Source organism: Zootoca vivipara, chromosome 8 (genome assembly GCF_963506605.1).
Source record: "Zootoca vivipara chromosome 8, rZooViv1.1, whole genome shotgun sequence".
Taxonomy (NCBI): domain Eukaryota; kingdom Metazoa; phylum Chordata; class Lepidosauria; order Squamata; family Lacertidae; genus Zootoca; species Zootoca vivipara.
Window position 1 is genome coordinate 22492348 of NC_083283.1, and position 19256 is coordinate 22511603.

The following is a 19256-nucleotide window of genomic DNA, read 5'->3' on the forward strand; positions in this document are numbered from 1 at the left end:
TGCAGCTGAGGAAGTGTGCTTTGCTCAGTGCAGTCTGCTCTCTTCCTACCCTCGCCTCCAACAGCTACGCACCTATTGCCCCATGAGACCAAATATACTGTAAAAGCCTGTCTCTTGTCTTTCAACCCACAATAATTTGGTGGTGGGGGAGGTGGGAGGGGGACACTATCCCCAAATGAACATCCTAAAAATGAGGAAAATATTTTTTGTAACTATTTTTGGAGCCCAACCTCCCAAAGACTGGGTATAGTGATCATGAAATCATACAACCATTACCTAGAAGGCTGATGCCCAACCGAGAGAGGCCTTGTCTCAGTCCTTCTCCCAGATTCTCAGGGAGTTGCCTTCTCCATTCTTCTTGCCGGTTGTAATGCTCCTCATCCAGGGACAGCCGATCCATATTCCGAGCAAGGCTTGTTGCCAGGTTTGTAATTGATGTCAGTGTGCCTAAGTGCAAACAGATTAGAAAGTCAAATCAACAAATTGCTGAAACAATGGCATTTTGTCCATTCAATCAAGGAACAAAATCTATACAGTATTTCTGTTAAAGATCAATAATGCATTTTATTGGTGTACGGTGCAGGTTTTACCACAGCCCCTTCAGTCTTCCTTCTTATGAGGTCTGGCATAACTGTAACCCACCAAGCTTTCTAGCAATAATTGCTCAGCTAATCTAATGCCACACAGATACAGAAAAATGAGTCCACATAGGGACCTTTTATACTGTTCTGCAATGCTGGAAGAGCAACAGTTCTTGCTCTGAATCCTCTGCATTTTGCAGCTGGGTTTTGAAGCCACAAGATGGCACTATGTCTGTGTCCAAGCCCAGGAAAATCCAGATGTACGCTTGCTCCAAAAACATGTTCAGAAATACTTCGCGATGGTGCCTACCTTTCTTCTTAAAAAGGCTACATATGATGAGGCAATGTGGTGTAGGATTTCCAAGGTACGGCAAAAGTACTGAACTTCTTTAACATCTCCGTTCAGTTGCTGCATGACAAAGTGGCCATGCGGGAAAGCTTAAACCGCGAGTGTTTCTAGGATAATGTTAAAGGGAACTGCTTGCTTTAAAAACACAGAGGGTTGGTGAGGTTTGTTACCCTCCCAGCATTTTGCTGAAACCCAACAAGCTAGAACTAAGATGAGGACGGTAAATCTGAGAGCTTCAGCGCTGTCTTTGAAAACCCTTAGGAAAAAAAGCAGCAGGGTATCTACCTTTGGAAATGTGTTTTACAAATGATGATGTTCCTCTGGATACTCCGCTAACAAAGGCTCCAGGACCACGGGTTAGCCCTTCGTATGGGAGCCTGAAGAAATCGGCGATTCCATTCCCTATGCTTCTTACCAAGCTGGCTGGGCTGCCAAGAATCTCCAGAGATCCAACAACCCATCCTACATAAGGAAAAAGGAGAGAGAGAGAGAAGGGGGGGGGGGGAAGAGAGTTGATGCTCACTAAAACCACAGAAAAAGCAGTTTAACCAAAAAGGAAGGGAGGGGAACCCCCTCTACTCTCCCTCCCTCCCTCCCACTTTTACACAAAAATTTATCACATCACGAACTTCCTTTGAGAAAAACACGGGAAATAGCTCATCCACTACGGATTCAGCAATGGCAATCTTTCATGCTTTCTAAATCAAAGAAATCCCTTTGGCAAAAACACAAATAGCTTTAAAATGACTTCCTTCCATGAGCCTCCCGTATTTCTGCTAAAACTGCGTGTGGAGAGATGGATGCTGCATTCAAATAGCTCGAAGTAATAGGAGCAGAGGCTTATTTTGCTTAGAAGGCTTTACATCTTGTAAAGCAACTTTGTTATTTCACGTCCTCACAGTGAAAGAATCATGACAGCTAGTTTACAGTGATGCAGTGTACAGCCTTGGGGGAGTGTGAAGGTCAAACTGCTTGATGGGGTGTTGGGAAAGGGGATGCAGATTTTTGACAAGTGCACAAGGAATTATTTTAAACCACCCCAACAGCTCTGTGCTGATCACTTTCTTGCAGAGTCTAGTTATAGCCAGATAAATGGCTTTTTGCTCAGTGCAGTTGTGTAAACAGCAATGACATTTGCATGCTGATTATGTTACTCAGAAGAAGGATCCCTTATGAGTTCCCCACAAGGGGATGAGTATGGAGGATTCCTAGGATTTGGTTTCCTCCATAAAATTACAGTTGCTGGCAGGTAGCCTGAGGTCCAAGCACATTGTCCTTTGTTTGCTACAAGCTGTGCTGCTATGCTGCCTTGGAAGCCAGAAAGGAACTGTCAAAAGGGATTGTAAGGTCACACAACTGCTGGGTGTTTGCAGCACCCAACAGCATGGCCCCATGAGGCTACCTGGAAAGAGCCTGTGACATCAGAATATTACAGGAGTGGTCTCTGCCTGCAGGTTTGGTTATGCATTGGCTGTACAAGTAAAACAAAGACATTTAATCATGCTTCTAATGATCAACTGAGCTGCCAATTATAGTAGGTACTGGCAGAACAGACAGACAATTCCCCTTCCCACATCTGTACTTTTTGGTCAATGGTATGCCTCAGTAACGTACTTCTGTAACAAATCATAATGTGAGAGGGATTTATATCTATTAACTCATGAGCCAAACAAGGTTATGTGGAAAATCCAGGAGTAACTTGGTACGCTGCCTGATTCGTAAGCAGGTGGGCAAAATTTATTTCTATTGATGATGTTCATCACAAGGAGTTGTTCTTTGAATTAAATTTTGCAAGAACAACAAGAGAGGCTTGTGGCACCTTAAAAACTAATAAGTATATTGTTAAGCATGCACTTACATGAATCAGAGCCCTCAATAGCATAAACTTTGATTCTGCATATACTGAAACTTAAAGTCTCCTTTTGACTTCTCCTTTTTCAGAGTCTCCTATACTAAGAGCTATGCCTTTTCACTGACTCTACAGTGAGTCTGAATAGCTAATTCACAAGCAGGCCACCAAACACTGCCCCCCCCAAAAAATCTGCTCCTCTCCTTCGTCCTGGCACCCTAAGGCCTAAGCTGGCTTCTATCTGAGGGCAAAATCCGTTCCTATGTGCTGTGCAGTTTGTTCAGAGCCCTAAAACGGAGGGATCCAAGAGATGGTCCTCTTTAGAAAAACGGTCAATGCAATGGAGTTTGGTTTCAGTGGTTTAAGTAGCATAGCTCAAGTTTGTATACTCCAGAGCAGTGTTTCCCAACCAGTGTGCCTCCAGATGTTTTGGGACTACAACTCCCATCATCCCTAGCTAGCAAGACCAGTGATCAGGAATGATGGGAGTTGTAGTCCCAAAACATCTGGAGGCACACTGGTTGGGAAACACTGCTCCAGAGTTTAGGGCGAGGAAACAGCTGGGAGATTGCTTGAATGCAAGTGGAGGAAAGATTCAAATGAATGCAACCAAACACTAGTAAGGGCTACAGGTACTATATAGGGTGGTATATCAATTCAAATTATCACCATCACCATCACCATCATCACAAACCTGTCTATTACATACTAGGAATTTATAATGGATTTACATTAAAAAATATGTGTGGGTACATTCCACAGGGACTTGCTGACTGGCTGCTGCTTCCTCCAACATGTGCATATATAGCAAGACTTGTGCCTTTGGGGTTTATCTGATTCTGCTGCAAATATGTGAAACTACAAAAACCACTTGAAGAGTTTTTTCCCACTCTTGGCACTCAGCCAAATGGCAGTGTCTCATCAGGCACCATCCCAAATAGCTGCATATGCACACCAGGATGCAAATGTTGAAGAAGATCCTTCAGTGCAATACACAAATCACATTAATAGCAAGTTTTGCGCCCTAACATCCCCTGTAACATTGTAAGGCAGGTGTAGTTTACCTGTGGCCCTCTGGTTGTTATGAGACTCCAGCTCTCATTAGCCCCAGCCAGTATGGCCAATGATCAGGGATGATGGGAATCATAGTCCAACAGAGGGTGGGTCACAGGTGAATCATCCCTGCCGTAAGGGATTCTGAGGCTCACCTTTCAGATTGCATACCACTTCATTGTTATCCTAATAAGTCTGGTCTGTTAGACTGTTTAAATTTACCCTGTATCGAATTTGCACAACCAAGTGAAGGGACTGTCATGAGGAAAGCCATCATTATTGACTATACAACTTGAATGAATGAATGAATGAATGAATGACAAATGAACATATAAGAACACTGCTTTATACCAAGTCAGCCTATTCGTCCTATATGCTATTGTAGCCCAGTATTTTCAACTCTGACTGGTGGTAGCTTTCCATGGTCTCAGGCATAGGTCTTTCTTAGAGCTCTGGGAGATGCCAGGAACTCAAGCCAGAATTTTCTTTATGCCTGTCACTTGTGTGTCAGTCCATGTAGACCAGGGTTTCCCAAACTTGGGTCTCCAGCTGTTTTTGGACTACAACTCCCATCATCCCTAGCTAGCAGGACTAGTGGTCAAGGATGATGGAAATTGTAGTCCAAAAACAGCTGGAGACCCAAGTTTAGGAAACCCAGGTGTAGATGAATGTGCTCCTGCATAGGCTTGCACTATAAGAGAATCAGATATGATCAAAGAGCACTCCAAGTTCCTACAAGTAGCCTATCTGGCTATGATGTTATAATAAGTAGGACTTTTTAATTGCACATAACACACAATAAAAGTGGTTCACAGACTGTTACGCTGTTGAATGGTACAGGGCCCAACAGCAATTGGCATGGAGAAAGATAATGATCATGTTTCAGCCAAAGCAATAGTGCATTGGCTGTGGGTGATCAAAGGCTAGTCTCCTTTTCCACTGCAACGTACATGTTCTTATATAGCAAAGGTACTGCAGAGATTGAGTCACTTTATGAATGCACATGTATGGAAGTGAGACAAGGTATCCATTAATCTAATAGACTGTTTGCTCACTATTGATCTTGTATGGGAAAGAATCAGTAAAACAAACACACTCTTCAGATCAAAGGACAATAAACATCTGTGTGCCAGTCTAGCATGAGGATTCTGTGAAGAAAGACAGATTGCTAATCATAAACGGCAGCCAAAAGGAGATTGAACAAGAAAACAGTGTTCAATGGCATAATTTGCCTCAAATGTATCGAGACAGATTGAATAATTTCATGAAAGAAATTCCTTTTGTTGAGTTCATGTTAGGAATTAGTTGCTATGAATTCTGAGTTGTGCAGGCTGGCTAGGACAAAAGAAAGAAAATCAGAATACGGCGCTATTCCCCTATTTCTCACAGGCTTTGCAAATAGCCTGCAAGAGAATGTTGATCTCTACTATTTCACATTCATATCATTTTTAGATCTATCATTTTACTCAATGTAATGTCCAAGCCTTGGTCATCTTTGACTTCCCCAACAAAAACCAACAGGCAGCCTGATCATAGTTGTGTGGATTTAAGCTTGTTGATCATCATCGGTGTCTAATCAAGTGTACCCTGAATTGTCACTTAGTCACATGCTGCAAACATTGGGCTATGTCAAAAAGGTACAAATATGTTATGGAACAAACATACCTGCTCTGAATAATGCTCCTGCAGCATAATGCATGGCCAACGCATGAATGAGCTGCCTGGCAGTTGTAAAAATGGGTCCTCGTTCGAACACAGAGAAGGAGAGAGGAGTGTGATCTGAAGCAATATAGAGCTTCAGGGAAGCATGGACGCTGACCAAGAGGCTCACTGGCTGGATTGCTAACTTCCTTAATTTCACTGGATTGGCTAAAGCATTCGCATGCTGCCTTACTGGTTCAGGAAGTATCCGGCTAATAGCTGAGGCTTCTGCAGAGTGGCAAATGCCTTTGCTGTCTGGCAGGTAGGTCTCAAATAAAGTTTTAATGTAATAAACAAATGTGTCTTCTACATATAACCTGGCTGGTTTCATTTCAAAGCTGAGGTCATTCACATGAAACCGCAAATTCTGCTCTTCCGACAGAGTGAGGCAGAGTTTGATGAAGGAATTTTCATTATATTCTTCCAGATCTTTGTTGGATACCATGAGGTTGTGCACTTTGGTCCATTGTGTGGTTTCGTTTTTCTCTCCCTGGCACAGCAAGACAGGAAAATGGAAATTGGATTTGCTGTAAAGCTGATTGTCCAGCTGCAAGTCTCCACAATAGATATGGAGTGTATAAAACTGCTGAAGGCCACTGGTGGCCTCTCCGTGAAATTCATGAGAGAGAGGCCTAAGGTAGCTGGCAACTGGAACCATATGAAGGTAAATGTGGTCGACTGTGAACCGCAAAAGTTCAGACGATGTTTTTGGGCTTGTGATGTCATCATATACAGTGAGGCTCAGCTGGCTGATGAACGTTTTAAGAAGGAGGCTCTGCTCTTGAGTTCTGTGGGGGGGGGGAGAGAAAACAGCAACTAGTTTCCTCCAATTTCAAATGAAATTAGCCAAGGGAAAAAATGATAATCGGGTACGTCAATGTGCAAATGTTATAAATAGGAACCAGATTTAGAGATCAAAATACCTACAGCCAAAGCATACAAAGAGGTATTATTGCTTGTCTATGCCAAGTTACATCCGTCCTACCCATTTAACATAAAGATATATTTGACCTTTGCTATAACGTTTTATGCACAGTAGTTCTTGGTCGTACTTGCAATGTAGCATGAAGCTAAAGCAGACAACGTAAAATATCTTCACACGTTGTCACATGTTACGATTTTGGCTCTTTTGCAGCAGACAAAACAGAGCGTTTCTAATACGGATCATTAACTTCACATTATGGAAGCAATATATTCCCTTATTAAATCACTGTAACTATTTTAAACTGATGATGGGTTGCTTGCTTTATAGCGTTAACTACTCTTGGCAAAACTTAACTAATAAGTGGGCTACTAAGCATGGAGAATCACTAATTTCATGGGTATTAATACTTCATTATAGGGCATATAAGCAAAATCCACAAAAACGCACCCTGCTCTTTCTGTGATGCACCTCTGGAAGCCAAGAACTTCAACTGTTATAAAAAGGTGATGTTATAATTCAAGCTGAGTGTGGCTTGCAACAAAGGTTTTGTAACTTTGGGGCATAAGGAGCTGTAATAAAGATGATTGACTACATAGTTTGCCTAGGACCATTCTTCTGCCCTGCATCATGAGTGAGAACTCCCACAGATCTCAATGGGAGTTCTATGCAAGTAAGGACTGCCAATCTGGCCAAATAAACTTTAAACTTGTGTGTCCTCTCTTAGCCTTGTTTATTGTACCAGGCATTTTGTGTTTATCCTAGGGTGACATGACCTCAGATGTTAGATTGTCATGTTTTACTGTGATATACAAAATGTTAACATGTGGTCTAAACATACGCAACACATACGCAGCAACACTAGACAAAACAAACAGTTGTGCTAGATTTAATAAGTCACTTCACACCTAAAGGACTGAACACGGGAAAATTCTCTTTTATGATCTTCTAAAACAGTTTTAACATACCTGTTCAAACTGATCTGTTGTCCTGGTCTTCCTTCAGGTGCTAAAGTGACAATTATTGTTCCACACTGATGAGCAATATCCACGTAAACGTAGCCAAAGCCAGTTAAGAACACAATCTAGAAGCGGAGAAAACGCTTACTTAGAAATTTATGAAATATAGCTACACCTTGAGCCAATTAATGTTAATACTCTTTGGACTAAAAACACTTTCTCCAATATAGTTCTATAGACATCTGTACAAATATAGTGACACAACTTGTTTGGAAATTGCAGCTTTTAGTTTTAACTTTCTGTTTCAAGTGAAATAATAAGAACATATTTCCTACGGCATCAGACACAAAGATACAACAATTCAAACATCTGTTTTCTTTAAAAGCCACCAGAACTGGACATGGCACAAGACATTTTTTCTTTACCTCACTCTTGCCATTTGTTTTGCTTGCTTGTGCACACTGCCACATGTTGTATGCCACACAGTCCTGCAATCATTTCTGTGAGGCAGAAACTCAAAAAAGGCTTGTAGTATGTATACTGCACAAGCAACGCAGCATATAAACACACATTACCACACTCCTCAAAACAGCAGAATTTCCTATTAGCAGTAGTGGAGAGAGGGGAGAAAGAAAAGGCTAATGACAGAGTTCTACATAATCTGACTAACTTTTATTTGAAACTGGCCTAAAGTATCTTGTGGAGATGTACTTTGACCACTGATATCCATTTGCAGGCTGCTATTTGAAGTATCAGCCTGATACTGAAGGCTGATCGCCGAAGAATTGATGCTTTTGAATTATGGTGCTGGAGGAGACTCTTGAGAGTCCCATGGACTGCAAGAAGATCAAACCTATCCATTCTGAAGGAAATCAGCCCTGAGTGCTCACTGGAAGGACAGACCCTGAAGCTGAGGCTTCAATACTTTGGGCACCTCATGAGAAGAGAAGACTCCCTGGAAAAGACCCTGATGTTGGGAAAGATGGAGGGCACAAGGAGAAGGGGACGACAGAGGACGAGATGGTTGGACAGTGTTCTCGAAGCTACGAACATGAGTCTGACCAAACTGTGGGAGGTAGTGGAAGACAGGAGTGCCTGGCGTGCTCTGGTCCATGGGGTCACGAAGAGTCGGACATGACTAAACAACAACAACAAATTTGAAGTATCATTCACTTCATCATGCCACCAAGACGTTCATAATCTCAGTACTACTATGGCCTGGTAGCGTGGAGAAGTGTTTAAAAGTCATCAGTGTAAAAATGCTCCCATTGCATGGAAAAGGGAAGTGTTCTCTTCAACCCGACTCGTTTTTTATGTTCCATATTTAACTTTTCATAACTATTTCACATTTCACATAAAAGTGGCGCAAAGACGGGAATACCTCAGAAGTTAGCACAATATTGGATTAAGTTACACAGGCACTCCCGTCTGGCAACTCTTCCAATTTTGGCATGCTTGTTATGGACATTTTAGCACTGTGTCTACTTCACAGCCAAACTGGTCAACCCTATACACATGACTGAGTGCACAGCACTGGGGCCCATGGAAAAATAACTTTCAGTGGCAGATCAACGTCTGTGAAAGGTTCTCCCCAGTGAGGTGCACCTAGCCATGTGGCCTACTATAGGAGAGCCATATGCATCGTTCTGCCACCCACTTTTGTCTCTGACCCCTGCCCATCAGTAGCATGTGGCTCCTGAAAAGTTGCCTATGGAGGAATGTGGCCTCTTGGGCTGAAAAAGATTCTCTACCTCTTATCTATGGCTTTACAGTGGAGCAGGTCCCCTGGCCTACCAAAATAAACACTCAGGTGGGGCAGACATTCAAATTTAGGCTGTGCGGTCTAAATGGGTGGTGAAGCAAGAAGGGAGTAATCCTTTAAAAAAGGAGTCTAAAGAAATGTTCCAGCAGAACATCTTATGTTAAAGAGCATTCTGAGGAATCACTTAAAAAAATTAAATAGGAGAAACAATTGTCCCCGAGGAAGGTAGTTTTTTTTGGGGGGGGGGTGAAATGGGGCAGTGTATTTGAGGCAGTAACTTCTCTTTCAGGCTCTTGCTGAAGGTTCACCTCTCTTTTTCCTTCTCTGGCAATTTTCAGTGTGGCCCTCCTTTCTTGTTGTCTCAATACCAAAGCAAACAGATCAGGATTGTATTAACAATTTTTTTTCCAGAACACCGAGATTTCTTTCTATCGTTTGCTATGGTGAAGGTAACACCACCTCTTAATTTCAGGTGAAAATAAAAGCAGAGAAGACAGCACAGTTTGGGCAGTAGCATATTTGTTCATGAAGCAATAATCTGCCCTAGGGAATTTTATTGCTGTTGATGCCGCTTTGGAAAGGAAGAACTCAGCATGATTCCAAACACCTCAAGTATGGGGTTGTGGGATTAACACTTAGAAAAGCTTATTTCTCAGGAAATTACATAGAGGCAACATTAAATATAGAACGATTTTCATTCCCCCCTCCATGCTATTTTTGAGAAATCAAAGGCGCCAATCAAAGGGGAGTGTAGAATCTGTATCAGCAGGAACAGTATGTAACATGCAGTGGTTTGCAAGACATACAGTTTTGGGGGTAGCTCTCTTGGTTTAAACAGCTCTGACAACTTGGGAATGTTGTTATAGCTGTAGCCTGATCTACTTTTTCCATAGTCAAGAGTGCAACGCTTGCTTCTTCTTTTTTTATGGAAGAAGAAACCAAACAGCAGCATGCAGAGTGGATTTTATGGAGCTACACCAAGGCAGGTTGAACACACAAGCCAAGAAGGCTCTATTGATGAAATAGAAAATATCTAAAGGAAAGCCAAGAGCTAAATGGTGCAAAAGCAATAAAATGCAAGTCTCCGTTGAGAATGCAGAAAATCAATGCCAACTTTCATATGCACTGCCTATGGAGAAAATGTTTACAGTATGCCATGGCAAGATTGAGCAGCTAGCAGAATGCAACTGAACACATAAGAGGAATGGCACTAGCCCCTCTTAGAAATAAGCTATGCCCAACAGATGAACAGCCACAATGATTATGAATGCATTATCTGGGAAACATACATTTTTCCAGGTGCAAAATATTATGGCCCCAATCCAGCCCACCAAGGACACAGCACCCGCATGTGGAGGTATCTTCTTATGACAGAGTGTGGCTTTCCAGATGCTGTTGGACTACAACTCCCATTATCTTTGACCACTGACCAAGATGGATGGAGCTGATGGGAGTTGGAATCCAACAACATCTGGAGGGACTTAATGCCCGACATGTGGCATTACAAAGCCTGGCAACCAAGCAAGTTCTCTTCTTCAAGAGGATTATGTAATAATAGTCTCAGAAAATGAAATCATTATGGAGATATGGAAAATGTAAGGCCTGAGCACATCTCCTATTCCTGTCCAGTCTTCCCTCCTTCACCTGAATCAAAGAATGTGGGCAAAGAACAAGTGGTGGGGGCTAGACAGGGAAATGGGAGGCAAACATTTGCTCCCGGGCTGTGTGCATTTGTGTGTCTATAGTGGGGTCAGATGCCTTGATGGAAAAGCAGTGATGATTTCCACTCTAGTAGCAGCACAAGTAGTCACGCAGCACTCTTAGTACCATGTGAATGTAGACTGGGACTCTTAGCATAGTTAAAAATGCAGTTGTAAAGCCATCCAATCTGCTTCTGCTAAATGAGAATAAGAGAAGGGTAGAGATGATCTGGTGAGAGAGAACCACCTTGCATGGAATAGGACGGGGCAGGAAAAAACTGACTGCGCAATGGGGGAAAAAACACCAGCTGCCACCCACAGTAACAAACACCAGCAAAAATATGGTGCTCCTACTGAGGTGGTTTATTGGCGAGACTTGACAAAGGCACCTCTCCAGCACTGATAAAGCCAAAGCTGCAGAAGAAATGGGGAGAACGGACAATCTCACTAATAAGTACCGTAATAATCTGAATCCCCAACTGATTAAGGCAGAAGCAAAAGTGGGCAGTCTAGTTGGCTTTGGAAGCTGAAGAATCTACACATCCACCAAAGGAATGTGCATTTCTTAAAGAAAAATTACAGCAGTCAGATCCACTTTCTATTTCCTAGGTTTATTGATAGTAGAAACATTGCTACGGTATATCTAAATTAAAAACCACGGATGCTGTATCTTAATAATTAAATGGTCCAGAATTCATTTACTATTAACTGCATCATAATGCCATTGGCTGGAGCCATCCCTCCCAGTGACCTGTGTTCATTTGCTTTTGAGTCAGGTGAATAACCCCGGAATGCACTAACTTAACAGCGGAGAGAAAGGACCCATTCCAAAACCAACCATGTTATTAAAAGCTAGATAAATTAGTTTTTGTTTCCGTACTACCCTTATCTGGGCTTACAAATGTTATGAGCGGCCACAGCACTGCTCTGATATATGAAATAACATCTTGCTAAATTATTTCTTTGAAGATTTCCTGACGGCAATTAATTCCACAGGTCAAATAAACACAGCGGAGGAAGTATTTCTATTTCTTTTCTTTACATTTAGAGACATTCTTTCCACCAAGTATCCTTTTAATCTCGCATTGTGGAAAGTGCTCCCCCACCCCTTGCAACTCTTGCCTGTTTCTGAACACTTCAATCAAATAACTTTGGAATCTGAGCCAGAACTGCCTCTGATCGTGGATGGCAGATGTGAATTTCAGTAAATACATATATAGCTTTCTTACTAGACAAAGAAAGAACACTTAGCCTAAATTGGAGGTTTTCAACTTTTTTGAGTCCATAGCTCTCTTAACCAACTCCATTCTTTCTGCGGCACCCCTGTGGAGCCCAGTTATGTCACCCCTTGCCTGCAGGGCTGGCAGCCTCTCACCTTTTTTTTGAACACCCTCCCTTGTGGACTGTTCTCTGAGTCTCCTCTCCCCTCCCTCCTCCTTGGGAGTCCTCTGTGCAGCTACAGCTGCCAACCCTTGTCTCTGAGCTGCACCTCCCCCCCCCCCGCCCCAAAGAGAGTTGCCTGCCAGAGGCACCATTCGTCTGGGGAGCTTGTAGCCAGGGCTGCTGCAACAACCAGCTGTGCAAGCCTTGGGGAGGCAGAGATGCGAGAGGGCATTAGAGGAGGGAGGGCAGGAAAGAGGGGCAGAGGTCAGTGTTGCCCATGGCACCCCTGACCATCATTCAAGGCGCCCCAGCACACTGGTTGAAACCGCTGACTTAAACTACCTGTGTGCCTTGGTTATTCATATCCACAAAATCACTCCATTCATTTGTTAATTCCTCTGATGATACAACTTTCAAAAGGATGCTGGGCACCAGGTCTTTGGTTTTGCAATCTGGATAGCCGGAAAGTTGATGATAAAGTTCATGGTGTACTGAGCTTTCAGCTGGAACATGCTTGCAGTAAATATCAAACTTTGGCGTGTCTGGAATTTGATAAAAGATCCAGAGAGTTATTTAAGGAAAGATGTTTGTATTTATGGCACAGTTTCATCTGATTTCATTGCACACACACAAGCTAGAGTGTAACAAACTCTGCCCAAGAAATTATCAGGAAATACAATTATTGCTTTTTGCTTATTTTTCAGACCCCCCTTTCATATCCCCTTCGTACACAAACTGCTTCTTGAATTAAATATGTTAATTCTGAGCACACTTCTTAAATTAAGAATTTAAGAGGAAAGCAAGCCAATTAATTCAAAGGCTTAAACATTATGTCGAAGCAGGATAAATTACATACCTTTGATGTTCTCTTTCACAAGCAATGAGACAGGACACCTGTTGTGGATAATTATGCGAGGACTAGGATCTTCTGATAGAGTTAAGTACGTCACCCCAAGATGTTCCTGATAAGTCAGCGCAATTGCTCTAAAGCGAACAAGATTGTAACATTAGACATCTGAAAGTCAACTTAATTTACTGTTACAAATTTCATACCAACCTAGTAATGTATGAAAGAACAACCAATTATGGGGAATTTCTCTACTCTTAAAACCAAGATCTCATGAATACTTGCCCACTTTTTTAAAAAAGTGGCTGTGTGTCCAGCAAAAACGAAGTTCAAAAGAAAGAAAGAGAAGGGAAACAACGTCAACAAAGGATCAAACTTCCTATGAACATATTTAAGGTCACATACAAAAGTTTGCACGATGGTGGCCTCGGTTTTCATGGATTTTAAAAGAAACTTTATTTTCTAAGTAACTTTTGATGGTAATTCTATTAAATAGCCTTCTTGCATAGAAAACCAGCATACACTGTAAAGCAACTCGCACGCTGCTGGTATGAAAGAAACGCAAAAAAAGGCAATAAAAATCCAATGAAGCAGAAAGATACCTCCCACCAATAGGTCTCTTCTGGATGCGGGACTACAACTTGCAACATCCCTGAACCTGGTTGGGGTTGATGGGCTCCGCATCATGCATCATGCCCATTGACAGTGATGCCTACATCACTGGGCTCACAGACAAATTCCTGTTCGCACATATTCTTTTTAAAGCTGCCTGGTTCACCTTTATTCTATTAGAGTGATTTCCCCCCCAAGAATATGTGAAGATAAAAATGTGTCAGTTTGGAAGAGGGAACAGTTTCCTCTTTCTCATAATCCTGGTTTTGACTCCTGCTCCCGCCTGTTAGGATCACTGTATTTTGTCAGCATCCTTTCTTCTAAGGCCCATATTGGAATCTCTTTGAGTCCAGCCACATCATTCATAAATCACCCAGAAGAGTCACTGCTGAGTAATTGAATTGATATAGGTATTCCCTCCTCAATGCTCAAGAGATTGAAGCACACATTGTCTTCAAAGCATCTCCTACACAGCTCACAGCAAGGGCAATACCATATGGCTGATTCTGATCTTACGTGGCTCTATATAGCTCTTTATTTAGATCTGCATCATACAGTAAGAACAACATCAGTTTTGGGGGCAGGAAACGGAAAATATGTCTTCTATGAAGCAGTGGAATTTTTACTATACAGTGGCTTATTTTCAAAAGGGGGTGCAATTTTAGATATAGGCAGCCTTTTAGACTTGGAAAGTTTTCTACATTTCCTACTGTCTTCTCAGTATTGTTCCTATTCAAGTTTCCCCGCCCCCCTCTTCTTTTAACATATAATGTGCCATTTTAAATAGCTAAACTGCTATAGAAGACAGAGACACATACAATTGGATTATTAAAAGTATAATTGTTCACAAGCTGTCTGAGAGCACATTTCTTTCTCAAGCTATCAAGATGTTACGAAAGTAGATGAACAGAGAACAAAATCATTTTTCATATCAAAAATGGCAAAGCTTAAGCAATTAAAAGCAGAACATACATTTTTAATGCAAGAAATACATGATTTCTATATGCCATGCAAGACAAATGACAATATTTCAGCCCTCCACTCCTGCTGTTATTATTTCTGGGTGCTATGTGGAATGTGGTGGTGCATATATTGTAGACTCTAAGATGAAGCATGAATCAGCATGAATTTCCAGCAGATGCCCTTCCAATCTACTTCCCACTTGTCCATACCAAAGAGCTTCATAGTGCTTTCTTATGATGCTCAAGTGTTGACCTGGGTAAATCTCCAAAGCAAGTTGATTTCATAATTGAATAGAAACTATCAAGAATGCCTCCCTAGTTGCGTCTGTTGTCTGAATGCAACATATGAAACAATCAAGATCTTTACCCTCTTGTTTTCAGGAATGATATGCTAACTTCTCCATTGTGGGCACCTTTTATCATATGTGGTGGAAATGTAAGGTAGTAAAATAATTTTGGGAAATGATATATAATGGGTTGAAAAAAATGTTTGAAATGTTTTTCCCCCTAAAAAACCCCTGAAGCATTTCTTTTTGGAATTCTAGATGCCGAAATCCCAATAGAGCAGAAAAGACTATTTATGTATGTGACCACGGCTGTGTGGATGTTGTTGGCCCAGAGATGGAAAGTAGATAAAGTCCCTACCAGAGAAGAAGGCAGATCAAGTTGATGGGTTAAGCCGAAATGGCTAAAATGACCGGGAGAATCAGAAATCAGGAAGACCAAAATTTTAATAAGGAATGGGGGGGGGAATTAAAATTTATCTTAAAAACCATTGTAAACAGTTAAAATTGTTAGTAGAATTGGAATAACACTTGTAGTTTACTGGTGAATTTTGGACACAATGGAGAGGTAAAAGATTTGAATTATCATAAAAGATGCAAGAGGAAATGATTGACAATAGGACACACAAAGGGGAAGAGGGAAGTCCAGGAGATTCTCTGGAATCTTGTTTTTATGTTGTATGCGATATGCGATTGTAAAATTGTAATCTGATTTTTTTTGGGGGGGGGGGATAACTTCTCCCTTGTCTCTTCTAGCCCACACAAATATGCCAGAAAGAGGTCACAGGAACATTATGCAATATACTTTTCATTTTATTTTTGTTGGAAACATGCCGTTTACCCATAATGTAGGGAAGCTATATTCAAAGTGAATTTCTTGCACACTATCAAAGTATTTGTACAGTGGTACCTCGGTTTTCGAATGCCTCAAAAGCTGAACATGCCACGCAGCTTCCGCTGAGTGCAAGGCCTAGGTGTTGCCTATTGAGGTTTCAGTTTTCAAACATTTCAGAACTCAAATGGCCTTCCAGAATGGATTACGTTCGAAAACCAAGGTACCACTGTATTTGTATTTAAGAGTCTATAGCATTACTGAGAGCTGGACCATAAAGAAGGCTGATCGCCGAAGAATTGATACTTTTGAATTATGGTGCTGGAGGAGACTCTTGAGAGTCCCATGGACTGCAAGAAGATCAAACCTATCCATTCTGAAGGAAATCAGCCCTGAGTGCTCACTGGAAGGACAGATCCTGAAGCTGAGGCTTCAATACTTTGGCCACCTCATGAGAAGGGAAGACTCCCTGGAAAAGACCCTGATGTTGGGAAAGATGGAGGGCACAAGGAGAAGGGGACGACAGAGGACGAGATGGTTGGAAAGTGTTCTCGAAGCTACGAACATGAGTTTGACCAAACTGCGGGAGGCAGTGCAAGACAGGAGTGCCTGGCGTGCTCTGGTCCATGGGGTCACGAAGAGTCAGACACGACTAAATGACTAAACAACAACAACAGCATTACTGAGGACCAGCCTCACTATTTTAACTTTTAAATCAACCCCTTGCATTTTTTAAGACTGGCATTGTCCTCTGCCTGTCAATATAAAGCTCCTTCACACGCATTCTACATACCTGGTGCAGAATCCATTTTCAGTTCTACCTCCAATGGGTACAGCTATACTCTGCCTTGGGAATTCCTGCCGGATGACAGCTGGTGGACTCCAACATGAAATGGCACGGCAATTAATGCTATGTTTGAAGCTTAGCAACATGTACTTTTGAAGAGGGAGCATATCAAAATCTGGCTGGGTAATATCAGGCATCAAGTCCCAAAAAACAACAGAACTTGCTTTGGCAGTGTCTGTCTCTGTAGCCGAGCAGATGCTGAATGTACTGCTGTCTGGAACTTGGAAGTACTAGGAAGAAAACAAGAAAGAAAGGGAGTACATAGCTATTTAATGCAAGTCTTCAGTTTCTGCAGAATTTGTAAGGGGCACAATTCAGAATATATTCATGTTAAGGTTACATTAAATCTCCAAACATCTTGCCTGCGTCCACTTCTCTTTGGTATGGTACAATGCTTTTTTTCTTTAAAAAATGTTTAGGGCTACTCTCGTTTTCCTACTGTACTCATATTGAAATACTGCCCCTCAATGAGGCCAAACTTAGATTCACAAAATGTTTAGGGGTATCCGTCCCCCCAGAAAAAAGCACTGGTATAGCAGGATATCCTTATAGATAGGCACTGAGTGGCAATGCCAGAAATTTGTAAGAGAAGCCGTGTAAAACAGTAGTTTCATAAATCCAAAAAAAGGAAATAATGTGAACTTTTATAACGTACATTTTAAATCAGCTTGCATTGATTTTTAAAAAAATAAAGGCAAAGTACTCCTTTGTATCCAGAACAGTCTGCCTGTCATTTAATGCACTAATGAAAGATGTATTTCCCAGATAATCCAGGGCAATAGTACTCAAAGAACTGTGAAGCATCTCTAAAGAGCTGTGAACAATTGCAATAGAGGATGTGCATTTTTCTCCCTGATAGACCTATGCAGGGCTGTGCTAAGATATTCTGCTACCTAAAGTGGATCAGCAATGCTGCCTCTTGCTCCCATTCTCCTCCCTGCTGCCAGTGGACTGTCCTACCAGTTTCACACACATGACTGCTGCTTCTGGTTTTTATACTCAGGATGCAAACTACCATGAACTTCACATTATTTGTTTTTTAACATTTCTGAAATTACATCATTTTACAATTGCAATGGCATCTGTTCGTGAATATCATCTTGTTAGTTTATTTTATACAGGCATTTCTTGTATGTATACATGAAACACCCCTAATCTCTTATACACCTGCCCAGACTCCTCATGGTGCATCGGCTCTCTGTGATATGGCCTGCGGCAACTTGTGAGAGGGCATTCTCAATAGCGGCATCACTTTCAGGTGCAATTCACAACAATGTGAATGGAGTTTCACTGTCAGGCAAAAACGTAGCTATTCACCCGAGCATTTGGTTAAAGTGGTGCCCGTCTCTTGGCTATGTTGTAGTATAAAAAGTTAACAACAACTACAACAGCAACAACAACAACAACATATTTTGATGTTACATTTTGTATTTAAATGAAATATTTCCTTACTGAATTTTTACGTTGTTCCTGGTTCTGGGATTGTGTGAACAATGAAGACTGGATTATAAAATAATTTAAATAAATATAGCTATTATTCATTTTTGCTATTATCATCAAGCACAGTTGATTTAAGTCCCTGACAATACACTGCCTACTCAGAAGTAAGACCCAGTGAATTCAATGAAGCTTATTTCCCAGTGCTTATAAACCAGATACAACTTTTTCATATGGGAATTCTTAGAACTGTTTCAATAGCGATGATGGATTATGCTGCCTCTGTTTCAACAGCAGCCTTCAGCTTCAGAACATATGGGGACCAAGCAGAACTAATTCTACAGAGTACCAAGATCCGCAACTATGCAGAGATCACAAGTTAATTACCATGGTCAACTGTATTGTGGCATCTATGTTCTCAATTAAAACCATCGAAAATGAGTGACTTTTATTAAGTCCTGATCCAGTGTTTTCCTTTCAATAAGAAGTTTAGCCTTTATATAAATAGTAATTTATACCCACTGTAGAAGCTAAAACAAAAAACACAGTGTTAATATTTTACCTCTTCTCTTAGTTGAGACTTCATAATAGATAGCTGCGGCTTATAGTATATTTGGTATGGAGTGTTATTGATGAGGATGCTCTTGTCTTCAATCTGCAGGATCTGAATACCACGTTGAACAATAGAAGAAATGCAGAACTGACACAGCTGCAGGATAATATCAGGAGCAGAAGATTAGCAGGTAAAGGACATATATTTTCCAACAATGTAAGAACTGCTAAATAAATATTTCATTTTGATGCTCAAAAATATCGGAACCCTTATACACACCACCTTAAGCACTATTTTAAGGAAGAAAATCTATTAGCAAATCACTGTTTCCTGCCACTTTATCCCTCAGATAAAGGATTTAAACCATGCATTAGGAAGACCTTCACAATGGTACGAGCTGCTTGGCAGTGGAACAAACTCTCCTGGAAGGTGGCAGCTCCCCTTGTTAGAGGTTCTGCAGCAGAGACTGTGTTTACCTTTCAGGCATGCGGCAAGAGTGGATTTTTGTCATTGGCAGGCAGCTGAACTACATCACCGATGGGTTGGGACCCACTAGTGGGTTGCAACAAGAGCACTACTGTACTACCATGCATATATACGGTAAAGGGTTCAGAAATGGGTCC

General features: G+C 41.4%; 1 protein-coding gene across 4 annotated transcripts in view; it reads right to left on the minus strand.

Annotated features, from left to right (window-relative positions):
- VPS13B (vacuolar protein sorting 13 homolog B) overlaps positions 1–19256 on the minus strand; it is a 358159-nt gene that overhangs the window by 13000 nt on the left and 325903 nt on the right. For all 4 annotated transcript variants that reach the window (XM_035126123.2, XM_035126121.2, XM_035126124.2 and 1 more), the window contains exons 51-58: positions 18643–18789; positions 16590–16873; positions 13116–13243; positions 12602–12801; positions 7424–7539; positions 5498–6321; positions 1216–1392; positions 277–447 (exon numbers count right to left, since the gene is read on the minus strand). In XM_035126123.2, coding sequence (XP_034982014.2) covers positions 277–447; positions 1216–1392; positions 5498–6321; positions 7424–7539; positions 12602–12801; positions 13116–13243; positions 16590–16873; positions 18643–18789 — 2047 coding nt within the window. The remainder of the gene's footprint in view (positions 1–276; positions 448–1215; positions 1393–5497; positions 6322–7423; positions 7540–12601; positions 12802–13115; positions 13244–16589; positions 16874–18642; positions 18790–19256) is intronic.